The sequence below is a fragment of the Globicephala melas genome, chromosome 5 (genome assembly GCF_963455315.2).
Source record: "Globicephala melas chromosome 5, mGloMel1.2, whole genome shotgun sequence".
Classification (NCBI taxonomy): domain Eukaryota; kingdom Metazoa; phylum Chordata; class Mammalia; order Artiodactyla; family Delphinidae; genus Globicephala; species Globicephala melas.
In genome coordinates, this window is record NC_083318.1 from 119,749,069 (window position 1) to 119,767,189 (window position 18,121).

The window sequence follows — 18,121 nt, forward strand, 5'->3', positions numbered from 1 at the left end:
ATTTCTGGTAAGATGATAGTTGAAATGTGCAGAAAACCAGTTACTGAAATGTGATTTTTTTTTTTAATTACTAGGTTTTGGTTTATGTAGCAATAAATAGCCCATCTAAAATGTTTTATTTTTCTAACATGTTCAACGTTTTGTCACTTTGTTTTGAGGAAGAAAGGTATTTTTTCTTCACCCCAATTATGTTTTTGAAAAAAAATATCGGTACTGTTGTAAAAATTTGGTCTAAATTTTTTATATATTGAATTCTTTATGTATGTACAACTTTACCATTATAACTTTTGTATGTTATAATTAATGCTAAGTATACTTGTTCAATTAGGTACAATAGGTTAGCAAGAGAGTGGACAGAGAAATACGCTATGTTGTAGGGTAAGAGGATCTGCACTCTATGGTGCGCTTATTCATGGTACTGCCAGCACTTGAGTGCTGCATGCGTTAAGGCACTGTATTAACTAACAAAAGGTAACAGATGTGGCAGTTTTCTGAAAACTGTACATTTAACTGCTTGATCTCTGTTTAGCGTGAAAGTATACCCAATAGTCATTATTGCTTGAAAGTATTTTTGCATGGCAAACCAGTTATCTAGCACCAGTAAGAAAAGAAAATTTTAGTTTCTTTTTCAAACTACTACAGTATTTAAATTTTAACTTTAAAATTGGTATATTTTAAACTTCAGTACTATATGGAATGTGGTAACTTGGTTAAAATTTTGCCAAGAGGTAACAATGTAAGGGAGAAACACTTTTAATCCTCACCATCTATACTAAATGTTCATTACTGACAAGCATGCATTAGTGTCAGCTATACTTTGTGGCTCCCCGTATGCTAAATAAAAACCTTTGTTTTAAAGTGCTGGCTTTACAAGAGGTATCCTTAAATGAAGTAACCATGAATTGGAGCAAAGAATTTTTATATGTTAAAGTTAGAAAAATGGTTGAATTATGTTTAGTTCTCAGTTTGAAATGAAGTTAATGTTTTATAGAGGTCAAACTGTAAATATAAATCAAAAGTTCTCCTATGCCCTTTTATATATTTGTTTCTTAAAGTTATCACTTCATTATTTGTTCGGGTAAGTGGCCTGTGGCATGGTTGTAATACAAGGAGAAATTGATAGCATTTTATCAGTATTAGTGATCTTCCTCAGTAATAAATAACCTTGCTCAGGTATGAATTATCTATTGGTCTTTTAAAACAAAGATGCCCCCAGTTGTACTCCAGAGTCTCATTCATCAGGTCTCAAGTGGGGCTTGTTAGCGCCAATCACCACACTTTAAAAGTAACACGTGGTTTTGATTAACACATGACACCCACCTCGTCTTGAAAGTTACTGCTCTTTCATCACCTTACCCAGTGTCTTACTTTTCTGCCTGTGCCGAAGTCTCAAAGGCATTTTCTCTTTTGGTAATATCCAGGGTCAAGTAACTATTCAAAGTCTAGGATTCAGATAAAAATGTTTTAGTTCATTGTTTGGTCTGGCTTTAATGGAAATTGCTATAGATGTACAGAATCTGCTGTTCTGATGAATTGTAAAAAAAATTTTAAATGTTAAAATTTGTTGGAATGGATACTAGTTGTAGAGTTTCTAATAGAACATTAGCTCAGTGGTAGGAGACAGAAAAGGTCTTTGATTTTTGTTAGCCATTCTATGTGTTTATTAAAATACTACTTTCAGTGTATTAGGACATTGTATTGAAGCATAAAGTTTTCGTTTCCTACATTGCTTTGAGTATCAGTGCTTTTTCTTCCTTGTTGGCTTTATTCTAATCATAGCCATTAAAGGTGACTCCCTGGTGAGTCTAGAGGTAAAATAGATTCTTTCCTTCCCTTTTAAGTATTAAAAATTATTTTAACTTTTTAAATAACATCTTTTTTATTTACAGGTACAACAGAATATCTCGGGAATGGACTCAGAAGTATGCCATGTGATGCTACCTTAAAGTCAGAATAACCTGCATTATAGCTGGAATAAACTTTAAATTACTGTTCCTTTTTTGATTTTCTTATCCGGCTGCTCCCCTATCAGACCTCATCTTTTTTAATTTTATTTTTCGTTTACCTCCCTCCATTCATTCACATGCTCATCTGAGAAGACTTAAGTTCTTCCAGCTTTGGACAATAACTGCTTTTAGAAACTGTAAAGTAGTTACAAGAGAACAGTTGCCCAAGATTCAGAATTTTTTAAAAAAATGGAGCATGTGTATTATGTGGCCAATGTCTTCACTCTAACTTGGTTATGAGACTAAAACCATTCCTCACTGCTCTAACATGCTGAAGAATCATCAGAGGGGGAGGGAGATGGATGCTCAGTTGCCACATCAAGGGAAGCAGCATTATTCTAGCAGCATCCATTCTTGTGTAAGCCTTCCACTGTTAGAGATTTGAGGTTACATGATATACTTTATGCTCATAACTGATGTGGCTGGAGAATTGGTATTGAATTTATAGCATCAGCAGAACAGAAAATGTGATGTATTTTATGCATGTCAATAAAGGAATGACCTGTTCTTGTTCTACAGAGAATGGAAATTGGAAGTCAAACACCCTTTGTATTCCAAAATAGGGTCTCAAACATTTTGTAATTTTCATTTAAATTGTTAGGAGGCTTGGAGCTATTAGTTAATCTATCTTCCAATACACTGTTTAATATAGCACTGAATAAATGATGCAAGTTGTCAATGGATGAGTGATCAACTAATAGCTCTGCTAGTAATTGATTTATTTTTCTTCAATAAAGTTGCATAAACCAATGAGTTAGCTGCCTGGATTAATCAGTATGGGAAACAATCTTTTGTAAATGCAAAGCTGTTTTTTGTATATACTGTTGGGATTTGCTTCATTGTTTGACATCAAATGATGATGTAAAGTTCTAGAGAGTGAATATTTTGCCATGTTCAGTTAAAAGTGTGCAGTCTGTTACAGGTTGACACATTGATTGACCTGATTTATGCAGAATTAATAAGCTATTCAGATAGTGTAGCTTTAGTATGCTGCACATGATACTGGCAGCCCGGGAGTTCATTGATGGACTTGGGACCCAGCAGTTTTGAAACGTGTATATGGAGTTTAAGAAATTTATTTTCCAGGTGCAACCCCTATCTAACTAAATTTTTTCTTCACGTTGTACACTTGACAGCTGAAAAAACCATAACATGGGAGTAATAATGGGTCAAAATTTACAAAATAAAGTACTGTTTTGGTGTGGGAGTTGTCATAAGGCTATGTTGAAGTGACTTAACTATGTGGGATATTGAGGTTTTTTTTTTTTTAATGGAGTGAGTATCCATTAAAATGAATTTGTTCAGCCATTTACATTAATGAGCATTTAAATGCAACAGATATCATTTCAGGTGACTTAACATGAATGAATAAAAGTCAATGCTATTGGATTATTTTTTGTTTGACAAGTGCTATCTGTGCCACTTATTTAACTTCTGTAGTAACAAGGGCATTATCATTCTTCACCCTTCCTAATTCTGACCCTATAGTTTTATTACTTTTTCCTAGTTATTTTGATTTGTCCATTGCTTTCTTACAGTCCTGTATTCAATTTCTAGCACATCTGTGACTTTTCCACTTCCACATTTTTGCACTGCTTACACTTATGTGCAATCTTATTCCTTGTCTGCGCACAGATGTGGAAAGTTAGATATAAAATAAATGTTAAAGCTTGATTTTTATAAACATTTTAATATGTAGTTTGGACATGATTTATTGACTTAAGGTTCTTCTCTAAACTGAAAGTGAAATGCATGCCTTCCGAAGATGTTTTGGCTTTGTTAATTCTGTAATAAGCATTTCATTGAGAAATATCAATCCAGTTATACAATTTTCCAATGAGTGAATTTTTCGTTTTATCTTTTGCTTTAAAAACAACTCAAGGGTAGATGTCATACTGTTAAAACTGTTGGATTCAAAGTACAAATGAGAAATTAGTAACATACCTCTCCACAAGGTAAGAAACTTTTTTTGGCTCTATTTTTAGAATAAATACTGAGATTCCCTCAAAATAACAGCTTTTATAGTAGGCATATCATTTCTTAAAAGCCAACCACGAATAAAACATACTTGTCAGAGCTTCTGGATTCCTAATTGGCTTTCAAATTGACCTTTTTAGCCATAGACAGCCCTTAAGTGTTTATAGAGATGACTTCCTTAAACTATTGTCATAATGATTAGTAGATGTGTCCAGTTCTCTGTATCTTTGACTTGATGCTTTCTATATTTCATATGTCACTTCTAAGGGAATAAGCCATAAAGGCTTCTCCAGGTTTAAGAGAACAGTAAAGTACCTGGAAAACCAACATTTTTGAATGTATGAACACTGGACTTGAGATCATCTGCAATGAAACCTTCAAAAGAATCCAAGAATTTGTCCTTCCCCCCCCATATATATTACTAGTGCCATGTATAGGACTGAAGTGATCGTTAGATTAAAAATTGATTTTGGTTCTTCCTGTTTCCTATGTCTTTTAATGCATAACTCAGATTTTAAATACTTAAGTTTCTCTTAACCTATGGGGATTATAGTCCAGTTGAGCTGTTAATGATAAATTATATTTTAAGTGACTCATTTTTGTTCCTGGGCAGGTTTGCAATGTGATAATCAGATTTAAAAGAAAAAAATAACTTACTACTCTGCTTTCTTGTGTGGGTGTACTCACAATTTTTTAAAGTATGAACCACAGTTAACTGGTGGTCTCAGGGGTAGTGAAACACTCACTTTTTTTTTTTTTTTTAAATGGCTTAGTTGACATACTTCAGATACTGATCATGCTGTGTTAGTGATTTTGGAAGTGACTCAAATTAGCCATGTTTTGTGTTGGCATAACAAAACTGTTAAATGATTGTTGATTACAGTTTTAAGTGAATTTGTCTCTATTTTATGAGGAACCCAGTGCAAGTCACTAAATATTGTCTAATAGTGACATCTGCATAACACTTGTAATAGCTAAGGTTAATAGAGCTTAAAGGATTGTTACCATTAAAGTCTGTGTTTAAAGACACTCTGGTCTTAACTCGGTAATTCCAGCTAACATGAAATCCACACTTTAACTTAATACTGTGTGTGAGTTCTATTTTTGAATTTCTTACAGTTATAACAAAAACAATGGTCTGTAAAGAATTTAGGACAGTGATTCTCAAAACGTGACCCCAAGACCAGCAATAATCAGTATCATTTGGGAAGTTCTCTAAAACGAAAGTTATCAGACCCCACTCCAGGCCACTGATTGAGAAACTATGGAATGGTACCCAGTGGCCTGTTTTGAAAAACCATCCAGGTGAAGGCTGTTCCTAGTTCTCCCTTGTAGTAGACTATGGCAGTGATACTTCCGACCCTATGATGATTTTACTCATTTTACTCTTGATGTTTCATGGCTGTAAGAGAACTTGTTACATTGTATGCCCAAGTATTACATTTCTAACAATGACAAATTCGTAGTACTTTTAATACTGTGGGTTGATTTACATGTTTACTTAATAAGATTTATTAACATCCTACAGTGAACTAATTTGAGTAACAGTCTAACCCAGTGACATTCAAATTTATAACTAAGACCTAACTTTATTCTGGGTATGCATAATTCAGCCAGTAGCCAAGTAGTAGTTAAAATGAGTAACCAGGTGCAAGAGTTTTCCTGCTAAGTGTTGGCTAGATAACCTAGCTGAACAAGGATTTGAGCCCTGGTCTCATTCTGTGGCCTAAGCAACTTTTGGGGGGCTGTGGGAGGTGGTTTGAAAACGTAAGATGTCATGTGAAGGGTGTTAGCAGTCTTCATTGAATTTAGAAGATACTGAACATACCCTAAGGTAGCTATTAAAACTTTCTACTCTCCCAATATAACAGAAAAATAAAACAGTAAGGGTATTTGGACCAGAAATTTAAGACATGACAGCCCCTCCCCCTTCAAAATAAAAGTTATGGAAGAACTTGTGTTGAAAAGTCAAAAAGTTCTAGGAAGACTAGGAAGATTGCAGTTAGCCGAGTGTTTTTTTTTTCAGGTCCCCAGTAATTAACCAATATTTTGCATTCTTTCCTGATACTCTGTTAAACTACTAGTTCCTTTGCCTCATTTTAAAGAATTTTTTAATGAATAACTCTGGTACACAGTGTTCCTGATAGTTGCTTTTTTACATGGAATATGTTGTTTTAACATTCCGTTGTCGATAATCTCTTCCCAAGTTGTACACTTTCTGGATGAAATTATGTATTTAAAAAATTTTAAGAGCCCTCTTAATTTTTTTCTGTATTGTAGAAAATGGTTTTATGAAATAACTACTTTTCATTCTTACTATTGTCTGAGCCTCTATGTAACCTCGATTCCTTGTTTACCATATCAAATTTGAGTATTGTCAAGTAAGGCCAAACAATGAAGTACTTTCATGCCCTAGTTGCTTAAGAACACAGTTAACCATTGTGATATGTTGACCTACCAGCCATTTCTCCTGAACTTCCTGTTCAGGAACTTCCTATTCATCATCCCATCTGGCTGTCTAAAGGATGACTGACTTGATTTCTACATGCAGACACACGCCCCTACCTCTTCTTGTCCTCAGTAAGTACAAACATTTTAGTTGCGCTGGCCCAAAACCTAGGCATTAACCTTGATTTCTCACACTTCCAAATTAAACAGCAATTCTGTCAGTTCTACCTAATTTTTTTTTTTTTCAGAATCTACCTATTCACCATATTCACTGCTGTCACAGTGGTCTAAATCTACATCATCTCTTGGATTCTTGCAATAACCTGAGTAGTGTCCCTGCTTTTTACTTTGCAGTAATCTATCCCACACTCAGCAGCCACCATATTCCTTTTAAACCATATCTGATCGTGTTATTGCTTTGCTCCAAACCTAATGGTTTCTCACCTCATTCAGAGCAAAAGCCAAAATCCTAGAAGCAATTTACAGGCTGGAATGACTTTTCCCACCACATTAACTTCTTCCCTAATCACTCTTCCCCACCAACTTCCTCAGCTCCGTCACACAGGCCTCTGCTGAGGCTTGAACACAGCGGGCTTTTTCTTACCTCAAGATGTTTCCCTTGTTCTTCCCTTTACCTGGAATTATCAAAGATAAAGTACAGCCCTTTCTTCCCTGTTAAGTCTCTGTTCAAATGTCAACCCATCTGTTTTTTTCTCAACTATTCTATATAAAATACCAGCACAGCACTGCCACTATAGAGTGCACTGTGGCATACTCTGTAATACCCACCTTAAATGTAATATTTACTGTTACCTCCCCAACCTCACCCCAGAATGTAAGCTCTGTAAGAACAGGATTTTTGTTTTGTTCCCCTACATGACTTAGGTGACTGCCTGGCACATTGTTAGGTGGTCAGATATTTAATAGATGACTATGAGCTAAATATTAGGCTTTGCCAAAAGTATTCCTTGTTTTTCTTTAACTCCAAAAGTACAAAAACCAAAAACTTCAGTATACTATAGAAAAATAATTAATGGAACCTTGACTGACTTAAAGGCCACCTCAGTGAGTGGATGGACATTTCAGTATAGATGATTACACTGACCATCTCTCCTGTGAAAAAGCAACTAAACATGGTGGGAAAAAACACTTCTAAAAAGTGTTTTTAAAAAAAATCTGTCGAGAAAGAAAGTACTCTCAAGCCAAAACCAAATTAAAACAGGAACCCAAAAAGGAAGCTGACTATAATCAGAAACTAGCTTTCATCTTGAACACACTTGAAGAACCAATGAAATGTATTTTCATGACCTTTGCAAAGCCCAGAATGCATCCAAAGAGTGGTGTTCAAACAGGATAAACCCATCCTTAATACATACGATGAGGAGTTTGCATATCTTGAATCTTGATGCTCTGTGGCAGGAGAGTATTCTCTCAGAATATGTAATAATAGTTTGACCTTTGTGAAGATTTGTAGCCTTAAATCTTACTACATAGGTAGTCTGAGAAAACCCAAGCAGAAGGTTTATTTTTTAAAGTTCCAAGTCAGAGCAACCCAGTGCTGGCGGAAGCAAACAAATACTCTGCAGGGACTCAATAATAGCTCACAGTTAAAAATCAGAAAGGAAAATAAAAGTACAAAGCAACATAGTGCCATGAGTAGGAATTGACTTGCAAAAATTTCAGACATTAAAAAACATCAGGTCATCCAAATTGGAAAGGAGGAAGTAAAACTACATTGGCAGCGGATGTGATATAGAATATAAATTATTAGAGCTAATAATTCAGCAAAATTGCAGGATACAAAAATCAACACATCAGTTTTTGGGGTTTTTTTGACCACACAGCTTGCAGGATCTCAGTTCCCTGATCAGGGATTGAACCTGGGCCATGGCAGTGAAAGCCTGGAATCCTAACCATTAGGCCACTAGGGAACTCCCTCAGTTGTATTTCTATAAGCAATGAAGAATCCTAAAATGAAACTAAGAAAACAATTCCATTTATAATAGCATCAAAAAGAAATAAGAATAAATTTAACCAAGGAAGTGGCAAAACTTGTATACTGAAAACTACAAGGTATTTCTGAAAAGTCCTAAATAAATGGGAATTAGATTTATTATCGTTAAGATGGCAGTGATCCCCAAAGCAATCTACAGATTCAATGCAAACCCTATGAAAATCCCAATGATTGTTTTTGCAGAAATGGGAGATACAAAAATTCATACAGAATTGCAAAGGAGCACAAAAAAACAATCTTGAAGAAGAACAAAGAGGACTCATACTTTCTGATTTCAAAATTTACTACAAAGCTACAGTCATCAAACCAGTATGGTACTAGCATAAAGATAAATTTATAGACCAATGGAATATAATTGAGAGTCCAGAAGTAAGCTCATATACGTATTATGGTCAACAGGGTGCCAAGACCACTCAATGGGGAATGAACAGTCTCTTCAACAAATGGTGCTGAGACAACTGGATATTAACATGCAAAAAAAAAAAAAAAAAGAATTTGGGCCGCTACCTCACATTATATACAAAACAACTCAAAATGGATCAAAGTCCTTAATGGAAGATCTAAAACTATAAAACTCTTAGAAGAAAAGAGGAGTAAATTTTCATGACTTTGGATTTGGCAATAAATTCTTAGATATGATACCAAAAGCACAAGCAATGAAAGAAAAAATAGATAAAGGACTTCCTCAAAATTGTAAACTTCTGTGTATCAAAGTGAAAAGACAACCTAAAAGCAGAAAGTATTTGCAAATCACATATCTGGTAAGGGTCTAATATCCAGAATATATAAAGAATCCTTAAAAAACAAAAAAAAACCCAATTTAAAAATGGGAAAAGATTTGAAAAGACGTTTCTCAAAAAAAAAAAAAAGATGTACAAGTGGCCACCAAACGTGAAAAAGATGCTCAACATCATTACTATGCAAATCAAGATAAGATACCACTTCACACTTGATAGGATAGCTATAATTTAAAAAAATGGAAAATAAGTGTGAGGATTTGGAGAATCTAGAGCCATTGTACATTGCTGGTAGGAATGTAAGAAGATCCAGCTTCTATGGAAAGCAGTTTGGTAACTCCTCAAAAAATTAAACACAGAATTGCCATATGACTCAGCAATTACATTCCTAGATATATACACAAAAGAATTAAAAACATGTTCAAACACATATTTGTACATGAATATCCATAGCATTACTCACAATAGTCAAAGATGGAAACAATGGATGAATGAATAAACAAAATGTGATAGATCCATACAATGGCATATTATTCAGCCATAAAAAGGAATGTAGTACTGATACATGCTACAATGTAGATGAATCTTGAAAACATTATATTAAGTGAAAGAAGCCAGACGTAAAAGGAAACATATTGTATGCTTCCATTGCTATGAATATCCAGAATAGTCAAATCTAGAGAGACAAAAGGCAGATTGGTATGTGCCAGGGACTGGGTGCGGGGGAGAAAAGAATGAGTAGTGACTGCTTAGCAGGTATGAGGTCTCCCTTGTGAGTGATAAAAATTAAAAATACCTTGGGAGTAGATAGAGGTGATGGTTGCACAACATTGTGAACACACTGAATGTCAGTAAATGGTACATTTTTAAATGGTTAATTTCATGTTATATGAATTTCCTATCCAAAAACTCAGCCACAAAAGGCAGTAGCCGACACTTAGGTAAAAATTTTTAGGTGCCAAGAACTGTTCTGAATTCTGAATTCTTAACTCTTAATTCTCATAACAAACATATACTTATTACTTACACTTACATTATTATCAACAAACATATACTTAATTAACAGACATATACTTACATGACTGTTTCTGCTTTACTGATGAGGAAACTGAGGAACAAAGACGATAAATGACTTACCCAAGGTTACTCAGTTAATGGCAGAGGTTGGGATATAAATCCAGGTAATGAAATTCCAGAGTCTTACCTCTTAATCATTATGCCAGAAATAAAAGTTTCAAATATGAATAAAGAACAAGAGACTATAAAAAATGACAGATTGAAAATTAACCAAAAGCAGTACTTCCAGAAATTAAAAAAAAATAGAATAACTGAAATTTAAACTCAGAAGACAGGTTTAATATCCCAACAGACATAGATGAATAAAGAATTAGAGCAGTGGAAGTTATGAAGAAATTCTGAATGTAGCACAAAGAGATGTAAAGAGTCTAAGAAACATGGAGTGAGATGTGAATCAGTCTAACATGTCTAATTGGAGCTTGAGTTCAATTTATTGCCTCTAGGCCCTAAATGCACATTTCAATAAATATATCCTCTGTGGGGCTTCCTTGGTGGTGCAGTGGTTGAGAGTCCGCCTGCTGATGCAGGGGACACGGGTTCGTGCCCCGGTCCGGGAAGATCCCACATGCTGCGGAGCGGCTAGACCTGTGAGCTATGGCCGCTGAGCCTGCGCGTCCGGAGCCTGTGCTTCGAAACGGGAGAGGAAAGAAATATATATATATATATCCTCTGTGATAAACAACTGAATTCCTTTAAGATTTCCCTTTAAAACGAACACAATATTAAGCTTTCTCAGTAGAAGGCACTGGAGGGATAGTGCAGGAAAAAAGAGGCTCTCCAGCTGTTCCTAGTATGCGCTGGGGGTTGGCTGGGGTGGGTTTGAAGACATTTAGTAAATGTCCACAGGCCCAGAACACAATCCATCTGTGACCTTGCAGCCTTGGCCAGGTGATAATCTTTTTGCAGCCCCCCTTGAGATAATCTTTTTGCAGCCCCCCTTGAGATAATCTTTTTGCAGCCCCCTTGACATGGAAACCAAAGTTCCTGCATGGCCTGCACACAGTTTCTTGTGGCCTGGAGGATTACACACCTGAACAGCATGTGTGCAGCCCACCTGTAGTCCAGGGGTCCGTACAGAGCTGTTACTTCCTCTGCAAATAAAGTAGATTACCTGCAAAAAGAAAAGAAAAAAAAAAGTCAATAGGTTGATTGATGGAAGAGCAAAAATGAAAGATTTCTCAGTAGCAACGGAAACAGAAGACAGTGGAATATTAACTTCAATACACTGAGAAGAAATAGCTATCACCCTAGAATTCTATACCAAGGAAAATATCTTTCAAGAATAAGGATGAATGACATGGATAAATTTGAAAAACACTGTTGAACAAAAGAAGTAAAAAAAAACCATAGTGTATGATTCTATTTGCATGACATCCGAGAGACAAAATTAAACCATGATGCTGGAAAGCAGAACAGTGATTACCTGGAATGGGAGGAATTTGGAGAGAAGCACAAGAGAACTTTCTAGGATTAAATATTCTGTATCTTAATGGGGGTGTGATTACACAAGTATATAAGTTTGCCAAAACTCACTGAACTGTGCACTGTGATGGTTAATTTTCTGTGTCAACTTGACTGGACCACAGGATGCCCAGAGAACTGGTTAAACATTATTTCTGGGTGATTTGGTGAGGGTCTTTTCAAAAGTGATCAGCATTTGAATCTGTAGACTAAGTAAATCAGATCGTCCTCCCTGCTGTGAATCGGCATCATCCAATCCATTGAGGGCCTAAGTAAAACAAAAAGGCAGAAGAAGAAATAATTTTCTCTCTGCCTAACTACACAGGTTAGAACATGGCTGTTCTTCCAAAGCTGATGTATATACAAACATCCTTTATTAAAAGATCATCTGGAACAGAAGAATCCAGTGCCTCTGCTCACAAGATGTTCAGAAATATCAGAGAATTATCTTCCAATATTTCAGAACAAATTGGGTATGTGAATTGTTTTCACTGCAAAATTTATGAAATTGAATACAGATCAAAAGTGAGGGGCTTCCCTGGTGGCACAGTGGTTGAGAGTCCGCCTGCCAGTGCAGGGGACGTGGGTTCATGCCCTGGTCCGGGAGGATCCCACATGCAGCAGAGCAGCTGGGCCCGTGGGCCGTGGCCCCTGGGCCTGCGCATCCGGAGCCTGTGCTCTGCGGCGGAAGAGGCCACAACAGTGAGAGGCCCGCGTACCGCAAAAATAAAAGAAAAAAAAAAGTGAGGTGTGCTGTAAGTATAAAATTTACAATAGATTTTGAAGTCTTAGTATGAAAAAAGAGTGTAAAATATCTCAATAATTATATTGAATACATGTTAAAATAGTATTTTGAATATATTGGTTTAAATAAAATGTGTTATTAAAATTAATTTCACCTGTTTCTTTTTACTTTTTAAAATGTGACTACTAGATATTTTTGAATTACGTATGAGTATTACATAATTCTATCGAACTGCTCTGGATGTCTAATTTTTATTGCACAGCCCTAGAATGATTGAGTAGCCTAATGAATATAAATTGAGAGAAAGTGTTGTCTTTGCCCGAGTCCCCTAGCAAACAGTGACTGAGGCAAAGCTTAATTGCTAATTTTTAATTAATTAATTAATTTTTGTGAGGTACAGTCCCAGAATAGTGAGAGTGTAGGAAAAAAGAATTAAGACAGAGGAATTGGGAAAAACAACTTTGGGCAGTTGCTGGGGAAGCCTGATCGCATGTTCTGCAGCATGGTGCTTCATCTGAGATTAGAAGTGACAATAGAAGCCAGAATCACCAAGGGAGTGATTGGTTTAAGCCTGGGTGCTGGGGCTACTGAGGATCTTGCCATGGTGGCTTGTCTTGTCTCTGTTGGGTTATGGTTACTGTAATTTCCCACTGATAGTTAACACTGGGCATGGAAGTAGTAAGAGATGTTCCAATGCCTCTCCTAGGTTCCAAACATAATCCTCCCTGCTTTTCACTGAGTTGTAGCAACCCTAGCTTCATCTGGTAATCAGTTCATTACCCCAGTCAGTATATTAGCTCATTCTTTACCTGCTTGTCCACTAGAATAAGAAACCCAGAGTGACTCCACAGTATTAGTCACAACTTCCAAATGGGTGGAACACTGTACCTTCCCCAACTCTGGATCCAAGACTTCTGACCTAACAGCATCAACCGTTTCAGGAACAGGAAACATAAATTCCATTAGTGAGTCACTGAGACTGATGATGAGGGAGGCTACTCCTGTTTTATATCCTGGTTTTTATACCTGTGAATTCTAATTTGGGGAGATATAGCACCACATGCTGACCATAGTTCAGTGCATATACCACATCCCGTGGGAAAGTGCTCCAGCCCCGCAAGGTGCTGTCCTTAAGCTGAGTTTTCCACAGGCCATTCCACTGGTTTGGGTTTTTTGTTGTGTTGTTTTCTGTTGTTTTTTGTTGTTGTTGTTTTTGAGAGGAGGTTGGCTGCTCCTGTGATAGGGTACTTGGTAAAATAAGTGTTTGTCAAGGTCATGAGCCCACCTGCCCATCTTCACATCTCCTTTTACATCAAGTGGATCTGTTTTCTAAGACACTGGTAGGGATACCATTTTAAGAGATGAAGAATTCTATCAACTCTCAGATGGTGCTAGTGGAGACACTGCAGTCCGGGAAGGCAGAACATATTCAGAATCTATTAATTTCAGTATATCAATTTGATGCCCTAATCAAGGAGGAAGGTGTCCAATGTAATCAATGTGCCAACAGGTGGCTGTCTGGTCCTCGTAAGGAATGGTACCTTTATCTAGGGCTCAGCATCAGTCTCTGCTGCTGGGTTGTTGGGCAATCAGCAGAGGTAGGAAGATATCCTTGGTGAGAGAAAGCCCATGTTGGGTCCATGCATAGCCTTCATCCCTGCTACCATGGCCACTCTCTTCATGTGCCCAATGTCAAGTACTGGGATGGTGCATAGAGAGGCCAGCTAAAATTCATAGGACTGTCTTTCTGTGTACTTGGCTGTCAAGAGCTTCCTCTGTACATGTTCTCTTGTGAACATTAATGTGAGTTACAAAGAAACAGCATGTGTTGTGCCCACTCCTACAGTCCGTCCGCATATTATCTACCCAGACCTCCATGTCACCTATCTTCTAGTTTTATTTCTTTTAAGGCCCTGACCACCAAGTAAGATTTTGGGCTCTGCCCAGGTGTCAATATATAACTGTGCCTCAAACCACCTCTCCTGTCACATGAAGTGAAAAACAAACATATATCTCACAAGTGTGTGCACTGGGAACATTTCCCTTCACCAATGTCATTCAGGGCCACTCCTAAGTGGGGCTGTAATGTGGCAGCAGTCCTTTTATGGCCAGTTCCAATACATATTGCACCAGCCCAGGTATGAATCAGGCCTCTGTCAATCAGGCAGGAGGAACTCCCCTTGAGGTCATCAGTGTCGTCATCAGTGCAGAAGAGACGGTGACATGGAAGGCTAGACTACCAATTCATGTAATTTTCTTGGACTTCTGTTTGAGTCTGGATGTATCACTTTCTATCCACTGTGGAACATTGCAGCCTCTGCCCAGCTTTATGGCTTGGTTGATTTGCAGACCCTCAGTTCAGGCTGCATAGTCCCTTGGTGTACCACGGTCAGAGGTTTGGTCTCTGCTAAGACCCAGTAGTACAGTAGGACCTATTTTTCCAACAGAGCAGTTCTCTATGGTGAAGCACATAGCCTTGCTCCAGAGTATAAGGGTCTACACTGTGAGTCTTCTATTAGAGCTTGCCCAAAGCTCCATAGACACTCCATGGATATCTCTAGCACTGTTAGATCTGTTGGGTCATATGATATAAGTGTGGTTTTTCAGGCCTGACCATATGCAATTACAAAGACTTTACCTGAAAGGCTTCACGAGGTAAAGCTGTCCTCCCCAATCAGACTTGGTATACAGTCTAAGTATTATAATCTCTAAAGGGAGTTGCAGTGAAGGACCTATTATTGCCCCTCTGACTGTTCATGCTCTTCACATATTTACATTCCTAGTTTCATTGACTTCATTCCTTGTTCTCTTTATCTGAGGCCTTGGGCAAAGGTCATCTTCGGGTGACTGCACTGAGATCTCCTTATTGGAGAGGAGAAGTGGGAAACCCTGAATACATTTATTCCTACTCAAACTCAGTACCCAGCAATTTTCCATTCCTAGCCCTTCCTCCTCATTCTCCTCCCCTACCCCAGGGCCCATAAAACAGCCAGAGCCTTTTGTTCAGGACTCTCTCAACGTGAGACAACACACACATCTGTGCTGATCCACCTGACCCGTGACTGGTGTGCCATTTTATTGGGCAATGAAACAGGGGAGAGTTGGCGTCTTCTCCAGTTTTAGCCTCTTGCTTATACTATCACTGTAAGGGGTTGAAGTCTTCACTGTTACTTTCAGTTTGGCTCCTTGTTGCGTTAATTGGCTGCTCTGACTCCTGACAGCTCAGATCTCTCTTCCAGCTCAGCTTAGTTCCTGATAGGGTAGCATTAATCCTCCAACTTTGCTCTTCTTCAATATTGTGTTGGTTATTCTGGATCTTTTGCCTCTCATATAAACTTTAGAATCTGTTTGTTAAAATCCACAAAATAACTGGCTGGGATTTTGATTGGGATTGCATTGACTCTATAGATCAAGTTGGGAAGAACTGACACCTTGACAATACTGAGTGTTTCTATCCATGAACATGGAGCATCTCTCCATTTATTTAGTTCTTCTTTGATTACTTTCATCAGAGTATTGTAGTTTTCCTCATGTAGATTTTAAACATTTTTGTTATATTTATACTTAAGTATTTTATTTTGGGGGGTGCTAATGTAAATAGCATTATGTTTTTAATTTCAAATTCTAATTGTTCATTGCTGGTATATAGGAAAATGATAGACTTTTGTATACTAACCTTGTATCCTGTAACCTTGCTATAAATTGCTTATTATTTCCAGTGTTTTGTTGTTGTTGTTGTTGATTTTATACATAGGCAATCATGTCATCTGCAAACAAAGATAGTTTTATGTCTTCCTAAACTGTATACTATTTATTTCCTTTTCTTTTCTTACTACATTAGTTAGGGCTTCCAATACGATGTTGAAAAGGGGTGACAAGAGGAGACCTCCTTGCCTTATTCCTGATCTTAGCAGAAAAACTTTTAGTTTCTCACCATTTAGTGTAATGTTAGGTGTAGTTCTTTGTGTTCTTTACTAAGGTGAGGAAGTTCCCCTCTATTCCTAGTGTGTGGAGTTTTTATCATGAACGGGTACTGGACTTTGTCAAGTGTTTTTTCTGTGTCTATTGATAAGATAATGTGATTTTTATTTTTTAACCTATTGTTGTGATGAATTACATTAATTGATTGAATGTTGAACCAGCCTTGCATACCCAGAATAAATCCCACTTGGTCATGATTCATATATATATATATATATATATTTTTTTTTTTTAATATATATATTTTTGGATTCAATTTGCTACTGTTTTGTTATGGAGTTTTCCATTTATGTTCATGAGAGATATTGGTCTATAGTTCTCTTTTACTGTAATGTCTTTGTCTGGTGTTGGTATTAGACCAGTGCTGGCCTAATATTTTAAATTCTTGTCCTGGTAATCCAACATCCCTGCTATATCTGAGTCTGGTTCTAGGGCTTGCTCTATCTCTTTTTGCCTTGTAATTTTTTGTTGAAAGCCATACGTGATGTGTGCAGTGAAATGAACAGTGGCAAAGAGGCCTTTAGTGATATAGTGGGAAGGTATGAGGAGAGGGGAAGCTGTCTATAGTCTTATGATTAGGCCTTAGCCTTTTAGTGAACTTGTGTCCTGGGCTGTGAATTTAATAAATGCTTTTTTTTTTTTTAGCCCCTTAGGTAAGGCAAGAAGGCTAGGAGGAACTTCCCTTCTCCCAGGTTAGGCTCTGATAAAATCGTTTCTCTTGAGGGTAGTTCTTGAGAATGCTATCATGTATTTCAAAATGGTTCCTTATCCCCGTCCCTCTGCTGGAAGCATGAGGGAATTGCTCGCAAATATTCAATGTGAGAGCTGGTAGATCTTCTGGAAACAAAACACAAAGCTGTGGGAGACCCACTAAGACTGAATTCCGGTGGAGTTTTTGTTTGTTTTAAGATTTATTTATTATTTATTTATTTATTTTTATTTTTGGCTGCGTCGGGTCTTAGTTGCGACACGCGGCATCTTCGTGGAGGCATGCGGGATCTTTTTCATTGCGGCGCCGGGACTTCTCTCTAGTTGAGGTGCACGAGCTCAGTAGTTGCTCCGCGGCATATGGGATCTTAGTTCCCTGACGAGGGTTGGAACCCGAGTCCCCTGCATTGTAAGGCGGATTCTTTACCACTGGACCACCGGGGAAGTCCCCTGTGGAGTTTTTAAACTCTCAAATTTGTCCACACTGAGCCTCCAGCCACTCAACAATTAGAGGTTTTTTGTTTGTTTTTATTTTGTGTGGGGTTTTTTTTTTGGCCTTGCAGCATGCGGTCCCCAACCAGGGATCAAACCTGTGCCTCTTGCAGTGGAAATGCAGAGTCTTAACCACTAGGCCGCCAGGGAAGTCCCAGAAATTAGAGTTTAGATTTTCCTTCCCTAGTACTGGTTTTCGCAGAGCTTTCTACTCATGGGTTTCTGCTTTGGTTAAGTTGTGATTCTCTGTATCCACCTGTCTTTTTCTCCAATTTGGGGGGCAGCAGTTTGCCCTTTCACCTGAATTCTCTGACAGATCTAACAAAAGCTGTTGATTTTCAGTTTGTTCAGCTTTTTACTTGTTTTTAGGATGGAGTGATGACTTGCAAGCTCCTGACATGACAAAACAGTAACTGGAAGTCTTTTATTTCTTTGACCCATGAATATACATACATACATGTATATATGTGTGTGT

At 37.4% G+C, this 18,121-nt stretch overlaps 1 protein-coding gene across 4 annotated transcripts in view; it reads left to right on the forward strand.

Annotated features, from left to right (window-relative positions):
• Positions 1-5,012, forward strand: part of UBE2D3 (ubiquitin conjugating enzyme E2 D3) — a 29,322-nt gene extending 24,310 nt beyond the window's left edge. For all 4 annotated transcript variants that reach the window (XM_060299750.1, XM_060299749.2, XM_070045608.1 and 1 more), the window contains exon 8: positions 1,890-5,012. In XM_060299750.1, coding sequence (XP_060155733.1) covers positions 1,890-1,935 — 46 coding nt within the window. In that variant the 3' untranslated portion in view covers positions 1,936-5,012. The remainder of the gene's footprint in view (positions 1-1,889) is intronic.
• Positions 5,013-18,121: the final 13,109 nt, after the last annotated feature.